At 41.6% G+C, this 14709-nt stretch overlaps 1 protein-coding gene across 1 annotated transcript; it reads right to left on the bottom strand.

Moving 5' to 3' along the window:
• Window positions 1–2492: 2492 nt before the first annotated feature.
• On the bottom strand, window positions 2493–13799 carry FAM3B (FAM3 metabolism regulating signaling molecule B). Its single transcript, XM_005488973.4, has 8 exons — window positions 13610–13799; window positions 9097–9234; window positions 8215–8338; window positions 7474–7532; window positions 5962–6012; window positions 5186–5273; window positions 4315–4447; window positions 2493–2694 (listed from the first exon to the last, which is right to left on the bottom strand). The coding sequence occupies exons 1-8, from the start codon at window positions 13626–13628 to the stop codon at window positions 2605–2607; spliced, it is 702 nt and encodes a 233-aa protein (XP_005489030.2). The 5' UTR covers window positions 13629–13799; the 3' UTR covers window positions 2493–2604.
• Window positions 13800–14709: the final 910 nt, after the last annotated feature.

Genomic DNA, 14709 nt, shown 5'->3' with positions numbered 1-14709 from the left:
AGTTTTGGCACGACAGGGACAAAGCTGCTGGTGTCCACCCAAGGTGACCTCCAGCCACGTCTCTGTTTCCAGTGTCTGCCCAGGACAGGTAAGCACTGGGTACTTCTAGAGATGCAGAGGATGTGGAAAACCACTGCTACCACCTGCTGTGCCATCCCACTTCTAAATCCACAATCCACAATCCCACGCCCTGAGTAATGCCACAGCCTAAAGCTCAGGGCTTCCCATGGGATTTGCCTACTGGGGTTAGAAAAAGATGGATTGCTGTGCAGGCTTTCACCTTACTGCATGGTGGTGTCCTCACTTGTGTAATAAGCACCCAGAGGTATTTCCCAGCATTTTCCCAGCTCAGGAGAATGCTCCTTGTGGTTGACAACACCAGCTGGCATGGAGAACAGAGACCTCCACCACTGCAGCTGTTGTTTTCCCCCCAGATTAAATTTTCAGAATTAGGATTCCATGATAAAGCTTTTCACTTCTTCCTAGGAGGCAGTTCCTTTAAAAGTGTTGAAATCGTGAGTGCAAAGTCAAAATCCCACTTTCAAACCAACTCTTCAAGATTGCTTCTAATCTGAAAAGTAAATGAAAAAGTGGCAAGTATTCACTTTTGCATGATTTCTTCAGGTCAGAGCGGTTTCAAAGTACTTGAGAGTCCTCTTGCCATATTTAAATACTGTGTCATGAACAAATGAAAACAAAGCTGATGATGGCTATTGAGCACTGCAAATTATCAACACACTTCAGTCCAGCCCAGGTGACTCAGCTTCATCTCTGTAAAAGTGGAAACACCATGGGTTAAAGACCATTTTGCAGGAATTAGTGCTGCGGAAGGTTCTCAGAGTGATTTGATCTTTATTTCAAATGAAAGAGGTGCAGCTTTTACTGTTGCAAAGAGTGGAACACTTGTACAGAGTGTGAAGAACAGAGCCAATGTAAAGCATGAGAATGTTGTACTTCACGGTAACTGCTAAACAGAAATTGAAATAAAATTTAATTGTAATTGATGTGAGATTAATTGTGGCCTGGAGCAGGAGGCAGTGGCTGTCAGACTCCACAGAGCTCGAGGGCTGTCTCAGAGCTTGGCACTCTTGAGCACTGCCAGCCATTAGCACTGTAATTATGTTATTTTTATAATTCAAGCATGTAGCAAAGGGTGATTATGATGCAGAGGAATAAATGTCCTGCCAGAAACACAAGCACCACCCAAAAAATTATTATTATTAAGAAGAATGACTTAATGTGGAAAAACATAGAAACAGCTATTGAAGTGCTCAGTTTGTACCCACCTCATCAGCAGCAAGATGCTAAGGAGCAACCACCGAGTCTGCCAAAGTCAAATTGAGTCAGGCTAATTTAAATGGATTTTTTGGCAGTGTCCCTGGGCTATGGAACAGTTTGCAGACCAGTAGCAGGAAACTTTAGGGACTGGTGAGAGACACAACACCAGAAAGCTGCTGGGAGCACAGCAGTGGCTACAAGTGGCAGCCATGGTTGAAGATTTGAAGCTTTCAAGCTTCATTTGAAGTTTCAAAAGGGGCTTCAAGCAGGAACCACAGAACTAATGTTTTAATATCAAGAAAAAATGTAAGGAAAGATTAAAACAGGTGGGTTCAGTCTAGGCAGGAGGGAGTAGATGAGGACAATCATCAGACACATCATGGAATGATATAAAAAGAATAGTGATGAGTTATTCTCCATGTAGTTGGCTTGGTCCGTTTGGGTTAATTCCATATGGTTGGGGAATAATTAGAATAACAGTGGAATGCTGCAGGAAGCAACTTAAGTTATGGAATCAGCCATATGGGAGATGTCTGAACCACAGGGGGACAAACACCACTTAAGACCAGTCCAGACACATGCTGTGCTTTAAAAAAGGGAAATTCAATAAATGTTTCTACAGCTTCCTTTCAATCATGTGTTTGATTCTATATTTAACATGAACAACCCTTAGGCTTGCATGAAGTCCCTACATTTTTTAATATAATTTGAATTTAAAGGAAGAAAAAAGAATTAAATCAAACTATGTAGATTTGCAACCTAAATTTGGCAAAATAATTCAAGTAGCTGGATCTTTACATGTTAGCATTGCTGTTCTGTGTTGCCAACATCACTAAAAGCAGCTTAACAAATGTGTCTGCTCTTGCCATACTTTCTCTGAACAGAAGAATGTTATTAATAAACTGACATCAAAGTAATTTGCTGTATTGCAAATGGTTTTAGATTGCAATTTAGACTAAGTCCTGTTTGTGTATTAGTATTTAAAGGGAACCAAAAGAAAAGACATGCAAAAAAGAAACAAGTAAAACCAAAGCCCTAAAAGTATTAATGACAATCTATACTCACTTTCACAAATCCTGGAATTTTATGACTGACTTCCTGAACACTGCATTTCCAAACCAGACTATTTTATTTTCACTTCTTATCAAAATACCTGTTTGTTTTCAGATTAGAATAAAACCACAGAGAGCAAAGATAGTTTAAAAACTGTGCATTTGACTTGTTGTACAATTGGTGTTCATATGCTTATTGAGTTCTGGAGGCAATTCATTACAGTCATAGGTATAAAAATATAGAATTGTCTTTATTAATGAGGTATGCATTTGTTCAGATCAGGTCTCTTGGGATACAGCCCTCTATTTGGATTTCAGCTGGCCAGCCTTGGTATCTGTTCTTTGTCTGGTCAGAGTGGTTTATCTGTAAAAATAAAATAAATTTAAAAATAATCAGTATCTAGTTTTTTCTATTTATATACCAGTTTGTCAAACTTATACAAGAGAAGAGGGTAATGAAGGAGGACTGGGAAGCTGAGGAGAATGTTGCACATCTTGCTTAACATAATGGGCGAAGATTCTGCCAGTTCCTCTCTTACAGTGCTTACACTCTTACAGAGTGCTTTATTTATTTCACAGATGGCTATCATGATATACACTAAACTGATTATCTTTGTCCAGCAGAAGCTCTGAAATGTGAAGAATATTGCAAAAATATTCTGCACCAGCACAATTTGGGGATGACCTGCTGGGAAAAACTCTGTGGAAAGGACCTGGGGATACTGAGCTGTCCCTGGGCCAGCAGAGACCAAAGAGGCCAATGGTGTCCTGGGGTCATTGGGATGGGCATTGCCAGCAGGTCAGGGCTGCTCCTGCCCCTGTGCCCAGCCCTGGGGCACCTCTGGCTGCTGTGCCCAGCTCTGGCTCCTCAGCACAGCAGGGCCAGGAGCTCCTGGAGCTGAGCAAGGGCCTGGAGCAGCTCCGTGCCCAGGAAAGGCTGAGGGAGCTGGGGCTGCTCAGCCTGGAGAGGAGCCCAGGGAGAGAGAGGGGCTTCAGCCCTGCCTGGGCCTGCCTGGCCCTGTGTCTGTCCCTGTGTCTGTCCCTGTGTCTGTCCCTGTGTGCAGAGCTCAGAGCAGGCCCAGGCTCTGCTCCAGGCCCAGCAATGGCCCCAGAGCCACGGGCAGGGCCTGAGCCCAGCAATTCCCCTCACAGGAGGCACAACTTCTGCCCTGGGCAGTGCCCAGCCCTGAGCAGAGACCAGAGGGGCTCTGGGGGCTCCTCCTGGGGACATTCCAGAGCCACCTGGACACAGCCCTGTGCCCTGAGCTCTGGGATGGCCCTGCTGAGGGAATCAGCATTGTCGTATTTTCAGGGTCCCCAGGATGAAGAAGGAATTGAGAATCTTTGAGAATTGAGAAGGAATTGAGAATCCTTCTCAATTCCAATTGAGAAGGAATTAAGACTCCTTGTTCTTAGAAGGCTGATTTATTATTTTATGTATTTATATTAAATAATGCTATACTAAAACTATACTAAAGAATAGAGAAAGGATACTTACAGAAGGCTTAACAAGATACTAATGAAAAAACTGTGACTCTGGAGAGAGTCCCAACACAGCAGAACAGTGATTAGTCATTAAGTAAAAACAATTCACATGTTGGATAAACAATCTCCAACACATTCCAAAGCAGCAAAACACAGGGGAAGCAAATGATGTAATATTATTTTCATTTTTCTCTGAGGCTTCTCAGCTTCCCAGGAGAAGAAATCCTGGCAAAGGGATTTGTCAGGAAATATTACAGTGACACAGCATCATCAAAGGACCTGAACTCTGTGTTGGATTTTCTCATTTCTGTCTGCCTCAGTCACATGATGAGCACGACTGGGCTTACAGAAACTCAACACAACAAGGGCACAGATGCAAACAGAAATCTCTGTGAAAAACAGTATCTTTAGTCTTCCTGCAACCTGTGGGTATGTTATTCCCAAAGTTTTTGGTTTTGATATACAGACAAATATAAAGTGAAAATGAAACAAATCTGACCTTTTCTTTTTGGATGTAATCTGGCAGAGTGAAGCCTTTGGCAGCTATAAAAACCCAACTTGATCTGAACTTTATATTCTTTATTTCTCTACTTCCCAGTTCTTCCACTATTTTTTTGGCGTCATCTTTCAACCTAGGAAAACGAGATGAAAAAATGAGTGTTAAAAAAATGAATGTTCACATTCAGGATGTGAAAAATGATGAAAAAGATCATGGCTGATTCATGCTTTACATTCAGCATTAAGCCTGCAGAAGTAAAAATGAGATTTAAATAGTCTTGAGAGCTGTGGTAGCAGCATCACATTGAATTCACAGAGAGAACTGAATTTATAAATTTTTTTCCTTCTCAGTAAGTGACTGATGTTAATACAACTTGTTTGTAACAGCATAGCAGAAAGGAAAATGTATATCAAATACTGTCTGGTGCTTCAGTCCTTCCTAAATAAGGACAAGGGTATCAAACATGGATTAAGCATTTTCCTGAATAATACTATATTATGAACTCAGCTAAAAAACCCCAAAGATTCAAAAGCACCTGAAAAATCAGATTATGATGGTAGAAGGAATGCAGACTAGTGACATCATAATTCGAGGTGTGGATAAATAACATTTCAAAGTAAAGAAGATTGTGACCCAGAGGTAACAGCAAAATTTGGAGTGCTTTTAAACAACATAATATCTACCCATCCTAGGGAGCACCAACACACAGATATGTGCAATTGTGGAAAAGACATGGAATTAAAACTTTTACACAAGAATTGAGGGAACAACTCTGAGTGTAGAGTGGAATTTACCATTCCTTTACACCAAAGCCCAACATGAATTTTCCAGTTTTTCACCTCTCTGCCCCGCAGGCTCCATAACCTCCTACCTGGTGCTGCCATCATCGTGAGTGGCCATCAGAAGGAGGGTCCCTTCTGGTGCTTTCCTGATGAAATCCATCATCTCCCCTGAGTGATCTGTGGAGTCATAATAACACAAATTATTAGAATAACAGAATAACCAGGATAACACAGCTGCTTATTCCTGGCACACACATCACATTCCTACTCATGCACCCAGGGCCACCAGAATTTTTATGGAGTCAGGGAATCACCTTCCAGTGCCTCAGAGCATTCTGGTTCTCCTCACTAATATGCAAGGAAATTTGCCATTCAAAGTATAGAAAATGTGTTAAAAGCTATTCTTAAAGTAGATAATCTTTCCAGCTATGTGGAATGATGTTAAGAGACAGATAGGCAAATTTCCGATGATAATTTTATAACTAAAATACAGCAAGATATGGCAGGAAAAGGAATTTTGCTGAGTGAAGTATCTGGATGTCATATCTGGTTAAGTGCTATTCCTACCAGACTGAAATAATGGAGACCAAAGAAAAAGACAAAACAAAAAAAGGGGAAAAGAACAAGATAATTTAACAAAGAAGATCATTAACTATCTCAACCAACAGGAGAAAATTCAGCTTTTCAGGCTAAATTTGTCATCATATCTGGCCTGAACATATTTTATGAATACAGCAGCTGTTTGTTTCTAGCTGATCCCTGTTGAGAATACAAAGTCAAACAGGAAAGAGGAGGATAATTACATTAATCTGTCTTTTCTTAATGCAGAAACACTAACAAAAGCTCTGCTGGACTCTTTTCTTACCTCTTCCCCACATTTCAAAAAATTTTGTCGAAATGAGTTTTCCTGTTTTATCTGTAATTAAAAAAAGAAATCTAAATATGAGCAAATATTATTTTATTCAATAGGCAAACCTAGAATTTTCAGCTAAAGCTAGACATCCCTAATTCTGAGTATTATTTGGCTTCTTTTGTTTCAGTTCATAAATTGGAAGAAATATGAAATAACAAGTTTAAGATTTGGGGAGAATATTTTTTTTCGCATAGTCACCGAATCATCAAATGTGATTAAAAATTTTTATTTCTTCTTATTTAAAACAATTTTCTGGTGTGTGCTTCCATGTTTTTATATCTAAATATACTATAATAGGTCACAGCTGTAGATAGGAAAATTGGTTAAGCCTAAGACTATTTGAATGAGCTTAATTCTATTCTGTGCAGTGTTTCAGATGGTTAACCTTTCATCCATAAGGCACTTATTAAGAACAGTCATTATCTTGCCTGATCTAATTAGTGGATATATAAAAAAATATGTTTTGCTACAGGCTGGTGCAGGATAATGGACAGATTTACTTGCTCCTATTTGCTACCATCTTGCTTGTGCATTCAAGATCAGTATTTCTCATCTTACTTTCATTTTAAACTCATTTTTGTACTTTATACCCAGGAAAGATTTTATGATTTTTGGAAAAAAAGGGGCAGTAGTTTACTGGGGAAAAAATTTGTAACAGATTCTTGTCAGTGGTTAATTTTATCCTCAGCAAAATCACACAAGTTTAGACAAAGTCAAGATCTTGTTTAGCAATAGTGAGACAAAAAAAATTTAAAATATAAGTGTTTTGTGATCAAAGCCAGCTTGACTGTGCCTGTGAACTCCCTTTTTATCCCCTCTTCCACAAGATTTTGGCATTCATTTTTTCCTGGACCCATTATTGAATACATTGCACTTCATCACCCTTCCCATTCATCTAAATCAAAATTTAGGATTTAGGTGCCTCCAAACCTAGAATAAAGCACACCTGCTGCTTCCAGTGCTTTTACTGTAAGCAAATGGTAGTTTAATATTAATTAAAGTTTGTCTTTCTGTATCCTGAACAAGTGTGGAAAAGGAATTTGTACCATGGCTACACCTTGAGGCAGAACTGCAGCTCTCAGTTCCTGCCTCCCCCTTATCAGTGAGCAGCAGATATAATTTATCAAGGGCTGAAGCTGAAAGCTGAGTCCTGCTGCTGGAGATCACAGATATTCTTGCTGTGCTACAAGTCTTTTTTCTAATAAAATACATCTATGTGCACATTTTCTGTTTTCCTCTATTGATTATGAACATGTCTCTTTTGTTTACCCAGAAGGCTGTTTTTATCACACAGATTTGTTTTTCTTACATTAATGTGAATCAAGTTTGCAATATTTTCCTTTCCCTTCCATACTAGCTGGTAAAAAACCCCACTAAATAAAATATATAATCCCCCCAAGAACACTGGTAATTTATTGCAGTCCAAAAGTATGTGTCTCTTTAACACTTTTTTCTCTTACTTACAATTCACAATGGCAATGTTTATACCACTTCTAACTTCATAATTGTCTTCATTTATAAACCTGGAATTGAAATAAATACAATATCAGTAAAAGACACCTGTCCAGCAGCTCTGTTGCAAAGTTATGTGTACCAGTGCTAAGTAATTTTCTGATACTTGTTTTCTTCAGTTATTTAATTCAAAACTCTATTATAAACAAGAGCTTAAAAATCTTGCACAGTGTATCAGTAAGTTTCGTTCAACAATGCCTCTTTCAAAATGAGCCAGATCAAGAAAATATTTCATACATTTGCAGCCAGGAAGATAAAGGAGGAAAAAAACCCCAAACAAACAAGATGAGGTGTTTTTGTGACTGTACTCTCTGTGGATTATGTCTCCAAGAGAGGTCACTGCAAGGTTTTGAAGTTATTTCACCTGTCCAGTTTGAAAAGCTGTGAAAGAATCTGACTTTCAGAAGGTGCTGAGCAGTAAGAATTCTGTAAATCTGCTATCCTGCACCATGAAAATTAAAAAATCCTGCTGAAAGCTAACCATGTCTGCAGTTTATATAGGAGAACAAAGAAAATCACTGGAGATTAGGTTAAAAAAAAAAAAAAAGACAGAAGAAGAAGAGTTAAATACTGTCAGATAAATTCTGAAGTTTTCCACCAGAATGGAGCCCCTGGTAGGAGCTCAGTTGCTGCTACTAAACCCAAACACCTTTAGAAGCACTGGATTAGGTGTAAAGTTAGAATGGTACTCACTCCTCATCCTCAAAACAAATTTTAGGCCTCCTCTGTTTGCCACCACCACTGAGGATGCGATAGACAAAGTTCCCAGGTGGGCAGGGAGCCCAGAGGCCACACTTCTGCCTTCTGGGAGCTGGGGCTGCAACAGCAAAGAGGAAAAAATGTTTTATTGGATGCTGCACAAACAATTTCAACATGGGATGAACCCCCTAAAGCCAACCTGCTGAACTCAAACATCTGAATGCAGAATCCTGGGATCGTGGCAACTTCATCACAGGTTGGTTTGGGCTGGAAGTAATCACTGATTCCAAAGAGGTATAATCCAAAAAACTTGAAAATAAGGTAATTATTATCTGCAATTCCACATAACAGGAAACAAGAGCTACCAGGATGAAGGTTTCCTACCAACAGCTTGAAGTGAATAGTTATCATTCTTATTTTAAGCCCTTTTTTCACACAATAACTTAGTCACAGAATGACAAAAATATACACAGTAAACCACCTGGTCAGAGTAGAGCTAAAAAATAATGAGAATTTACTTACAAAGTTTAGTTACTGGTTCAGCTGTTTATCATAAATATAAATTACGTGCAATAGAAACAAAGCTGCAGCTTTGCACTCTTTTGCCCACAAATAAATTAGTTGTTCTTACATCAGTGTTCAAATAATTACTTTTGTACATTTGCAAAAATAGGCTGACATTGTGTTTCTTCAAAAACAATGTCTAAGAAAAGGTTTAGTTTTGCTTTAATTAACTTTACAGTTAACTTCACTCTTATAATAGCACATACCAAATGATTTCTTAGCTAACAAGCCATTTATTATTTAGCACATAAATACACAATATCAGATACAGCATAAGAAAGAAAAAAAAAGGAAGTAAATACAACTACATACGCCTCAACACTGGTTTCTTTCCAATCTCTTGAAGTGCAGCAATAGATACGGTATTTTGGGGTACATGAACAGCAAGAAAGTATCCCAAATACCAAGCAGCCAAGGATGTCAACAGGAATCCAAATAATCTCAGAACAGCTGTGGAGGGGAAAATAAAAGGATAAAAACCCACACAACATAAAACATAAAAATGTTTTCATAGCAACACAAAAAATCTTTTTTTTTTTTTTCTGGCACTGCTACCCAAACTGGCTAGTTTGATTCACTGTGCTAACCACAGCCTTCAGAGATGTGGCAATAGAGTATTAGGTGAATTCCTGTCTCCAAGGACAACCCCTTTTGTTTCTAAAACTTGATCTTCAAGCCGAAAATTCCCCCAATCACTCTCTTCAATCCACATCCATAGCATCTCAAAGAAACACAAAGTTTAACTCAACCCTTGTAGGATTTTTGACTCTGAAAATAAATACTGGGTACTACAGAGGTGTTTTGCAGTTACTGTTGATTTTTTTGAGACCTGCAAACACTTCAAGAATTGTTTTAAACACTGAGCAAGCAGGGAATTTTCTGCACCCACATTTTTAACATGCTGGGTAAAAACAGCATAGCCCAAACAATCCCCTTCACACAATGAGCTCTCACTGCATTCACAGAATCACAGAATAATCTGGGTTGGGAGGGACCTTCAATCTAATTAATTAATTTAATTTGCCCTCCTTTCAATGAGCAGGGAATTCTTCAGCTGCATCAGGCTGCTCAGAGCCCTGTCCAGCCTGACCTTGGGTATTTCCAGGGATGGGGCAGCCACCTCCTGGATAACCCGTGCCAGTGTTTTAGCACCTTGTTGTGAAAGGCTTCCTCCTCCTATTGAATATCTGCTTTTCCTCAACACCAGAAGTGCTGATGGCTTTCCTGATGAAACACACCACCTAAGTTATGATGCTAAACTAGGGAATATCACACTGCAGTAGTGGAATAGGTTGTTTTAGAGGCATGAATCACTTCCTGATCTGCAAAGAATCATCCTTGAAAACAAGGGTCTGTTAAAGTGAAAATTATTCATTTTGTAGTCCTGAAAACTGAGTTCAACAGGACCAATGTCCAAAACTATGCAGTATGTTTACTTTGCCAGCTCTCTAGAAAATATCTTGTATTATCCAGTCTGAACCTTCCTTACAACTGTTTACACTCATGAGATAATTCTCTCCTTTCCTTGTTCAAACTACCTTTTATAAACATTAAGATTTCTGCCCTACCCTTTCTGTAGAATAAGGCCAGATTTTTCACTTGTCCTCCTTAAGTCCTGTTTTGCGAGTTCTGCCACTCCTGTGAATTCTGCCCAATTGGTCTGCATCCAAATTCTGAAAAATTCTGTTATTCCAGTTATTCATGCCAGAAGGAACTTTGATTTTTTTTTCCATAAGAGCAGACTTTATTCACACAGGTTCTGTTGATAATCTACCATAAAGACAGATTTTTTCCTCTCTAGCTACTCCCTCTTTGTATTTCTCCATGTGGTTATTCCTGCATTCTCCCAGCTTTAAAAATAAAAAGCCCAATGAAACATTGCAGAAACATTTTTGTGACTGCAGGGAAAATATTGTGAAAATTTGCTGTGTTTTCATCAAAGGATTAAGCTTGAGAAAGTAATGTAATGGATCTTCAGCTATTACAAATTTCCCTACGTATTACTCATGAGAAATCTCTCACTCCACCACGAGTAGTGGTGCAAACCCACACTAAAATAATACTGAAATTACTCTGACACCTCATTTGAGCAGCGATGTGAACACAAACACTGACAAAGTCCACATGCACAAATCAGGAAGCTGCTGGAACCAAGCAGAATGATCTTAGCTCTTTTTCAATATTAAAAATTTACCAGATTTATACACAAAATATATTTAATTTATAAAGGAAGCCAAGTCACAAGTTTCAAAGACAAAACCCTGGAAGAATGAAGTGAAAATGACAATTTCATTGAGAGATTTTAGTGACTATTTTTGGGGACAGGATGGGGCATGGTGCATTGCAAAGATCTGTGAGAGCACCAGTCAGGTTTTGTTTTGCTCATTCCACAGTTAGCATGGCAGGTTTACCTTTACAATGCATTTGCACTATTTTTCATCATTATTATGGAGCAACACTGTTGCAAAACAGGCTCAACAGTGCAGCCGTTTATCTAAATAGAAGAGAAAGTACAATGTCTAACTGCTGTTATGCCTGATGTTCCCTGGTGGAAATCATGGAACAGATTATCCTGAGTGTGACCACGTGGCACAAACATGATAACCAAGGGACCAGCAAGGATTTAGGAAAGGCAGGTCCTGCCTGACCAACCTGCTCTCCTTTTCTGACCCCCCTGGGGGATGCGGGGAAGGCTGCGGATGTTGTGTGCCTGGACTTCAGCAAAACCTTTGACACATCTCCTGGAAAAGCTGCAGCCCAGGCCTGGACAGGTGCATCTTCCCTGGGTTAAGAATTATGTGCTCAGGGGTTTTGGGGGATGGTGCCACATTCAGTCACAAGTGGTGTCCCCCAGGAACAATCCTGCGGCTGATCAGGTTCAATGTCTTAATTGATGATCTGGGTGAGGGGATCAAGGGACCAACTGCACACTCAGTTTGCAGACAACACAAGGCTGGGTGGGAGTGTTGATCTGCTGGAGGGCAGGAAGGCTCTGCAGAAGTATCTGAACAGGCTGGATCAATGGGCTGAGGCTTGGATCAGGAACAGGGTGGCCACAGGAGCAGGACTCACCTGTACTGGGCACTGGTGAGGCCACACCTCGAGTCCTGTGTCCAGTTCTGGGCTCCTCACCACAGGAAAGGCATTGAGGGGCTGAAGTGTGCCAGAATGGAGCTGGGCAGGGGCTGGAGCCCCAGGAGGGGCTGAGGGAGGTGGAAGGGGCTGAGGCTGGAGCAAAGGAGGCTCAGGGGCCCTTGTGGCTCTGCACAAGGCCCTGCCAGGAGGGCACAGCCAGGGGGGTCGGGCTCTGCTGCCAGGGAACAGGGACAGGAGCAGAGGGAGCGGCCTCAGGCTGGGCCAGGGCAGGCTCAGCTGGGACAGCAGCAGCAATTTGCCCATGGAAAGGGAGCTCAGGCCTTGGCAGGGGCTGCCCAGGGAGCTTTGCAGTGCCCATCCCTGGAGGAGTGAAAGAAACAACTGGATGTGGCACTCAGTGCTACTCTCCATTTCACAGAGCGGTGATCAATCAAAGGCTGGACTTGATGATCTTGGAGGCTTTTCCCAACCTAAATAGTTCTGTGAACCTATAATATATTCTGTATTTTATTTAGAACTATGCCTTTTAAGGCTCAATAGATTTCCCAACTGTCCTGCATAGTTTGTACCTGGTTCTCAAAACTCACAGTATATTTTCACTGCCAACCAACTTTTGCTTTTGCTTTCTGGGACTCAGAAGGCATCAAGAGACCTCATTGACCCAAATTGCTGGGTCCAGCTGGCTCTCTTAGGTTTACTGAGGTTATTTATTTTGCATACATACATTCATTTTTTGGTTTCTCCACTGTGCAAACCTCTACACAGTTAACAGCAATGCCATAAGCTCAGACAAAGTTAAGGTAATCAAGAGCACAATAAAGCACAAAGTGCAGCCTGCATGCAGGAAAGGCAGACTGTGCTCTTGTTGATATTGGAGGCTGTGTTTGCTCAGCACCAAGGAGCACCATGGGGACACTGAGCTGCAGAGGTGTTGCTGTGCCTCCCTCACTGCATTCCTGCCATGGAGGAGCTCCCTGAGAGTTCCATCTTGTCACTGTCATGAGGCTGGGACACTCACGATACTCACAGTGCTAGGCAGAGGAGGTGGCAGAGAGAAGCCAGGAGGAAGGACAGTCAGGATGGAGGTGTGGCAGGACATGTAAAACAGCAGAGCATAAGGAAAAATGACAGAATCACAGATTATGCCGAGTTTAAAGGGACCCACAAGGATCATCCAGTCCAACCCCAACAATCCCACCTTGTGCCTGAGAGCATTGTCCAAACCCTTCTTGAGCTCTGTCAAGTTCAGAGCTCCCTTCTTTCCCGGGGAGCTGTTCAGTGTCCGACCACTCTCCGGGTGAAAAACCCTTCCCTAAAATCCTAATATCTCCCTATCCTACTATCTCCTCTCCCCTGAGAGAGTTTCCTGCCCTTCCCTCGTGTCCTGTGTCAGCATTTCCACCTTTCAGCAGCTCCCAGTTTCCCTTGACCCTCAGGTGCCTCTTGGCAACAACTAAATCACTAAAAGCAAGCCCAGTACTGGGTTATTCTGTATTTAGTTGATCCCAAACCCCCACGCAGCCACACCTCGCTAACACACACCCATCTGCACGCAGCTGGGCTTGAACACAGGAGAAAAACTATAAAAAGAGGATATATTTAAGACTCGAGCATGACTTATTCCAGACTAAGAGCTGGGTTTTGAGCCAGCATCAGCCCTCTCGCCCCTTCCCCTTGGCCATCGGGGTCTCATCCCGCCCGGAGCGGCTCCGGGGCGCATCCTACTCACAGTGCCGGGTCAGCTTCATTATTCCTCCTCCTCCTCTTCCTCCTGCCCGTCCCTCTTGCAGCCTTCCCCTGCCAGCACCAGGAAGACAGCGGGAAGGGGAGCGGCCGCCTGTAAGCGCCGCACCGCCCCGTTAAACAGCTTTAAATTATTCTCCGCAGAGGGCACGCAGCTGGCCCGCGGGACAGGAGAGCACACATGCCACTCATTTCCTTCTTTTTCCTTTCCTTCTTCTCTTCCTCTTCCTCTCCACTCCTTTTCTCTTTTTCTTTCCTTTCTCTCTCTTTTCTCTCTTTCTTTCCTTTCTCTCTTTCTCTTTTTCTTTCCTTTCTCTCTTTCTCTCTCTTTTCTCTTTTTCTTTCCTTTCTCTCTCTCTCTTTTCTCTTTTTCTTTCCTTTCTCTTTCTCTTTTTCTCTCTTTTCTCTTTCTTTCTCTCTCTCTTTTTTCTCTCTCTTTTCTCTTTCTTTCCTTTCTCTCTTTCTCCCTTCCTTCTTTTCCCTTCTCCTTCTCCTTTCCTTCTGTGCTGTGGGTCCTCACAGATAATCTGCTCCCAACCCCACTTCCATGGCCAGGGAACGTCCCCCTGTATCAGGTTACTCAGGCTTTGGACACTTCCAGGGATGGGGCAGCACCCCACCACCCTCACAGGGAAGAATTTCTTCCTAATATCAAATCTAAACCTACTCTCTTTGAGTTTGGATCCATTCTCCAGGTGAACCAGTTATTTTTGAATCTGTTGAACCCAACCCAGGGCTTTTTCCATTGGAGACCCCTCCTAGTTTTTCCACAGCTCTGGAATTTCCACCATGAGTCCACCCTTGGCTCATCTTTTCTTGTGTACCAGGTGTTGTGCACCATCACCTGGGGGTTTCCTTCCTGCTGGGGTAGCTGGGTCACAAATTTTCATTTCGAGAACTGTGGGGGTCCCAGCTGTTCATTTTTCTGGGTCTGGATTGAAAGCACTTGAGATGGTGTTTCATGTTCACACTCAGGTGTTTATTATTTCTTATCAGTAAAACAGTCTCACTACTGTGAGTGCAGCAGCTTTTCATTAGAAGGCACAAAATGGCAACAATCTCTTGGTACAAGGTCTTTTAAGACTA

Source organism: Zonotrichia albicollis, chromosome 2 (assembly GCF_047830755.1).
Source record: "Zonotrichia albicollis isolate bZonAlb1 chromosome 2, bZonAlb1.hap1, whole genome shotgun sequence".
NCBI lineage: Eukaryota > Metazoa > Chordata > Aves > Passeriformes > Passerellidae > Zonotrichia > Zonotrichia albicollis.
This window is presented reverse-complemented; position numbering and strand designations above follow the sequence as displayed.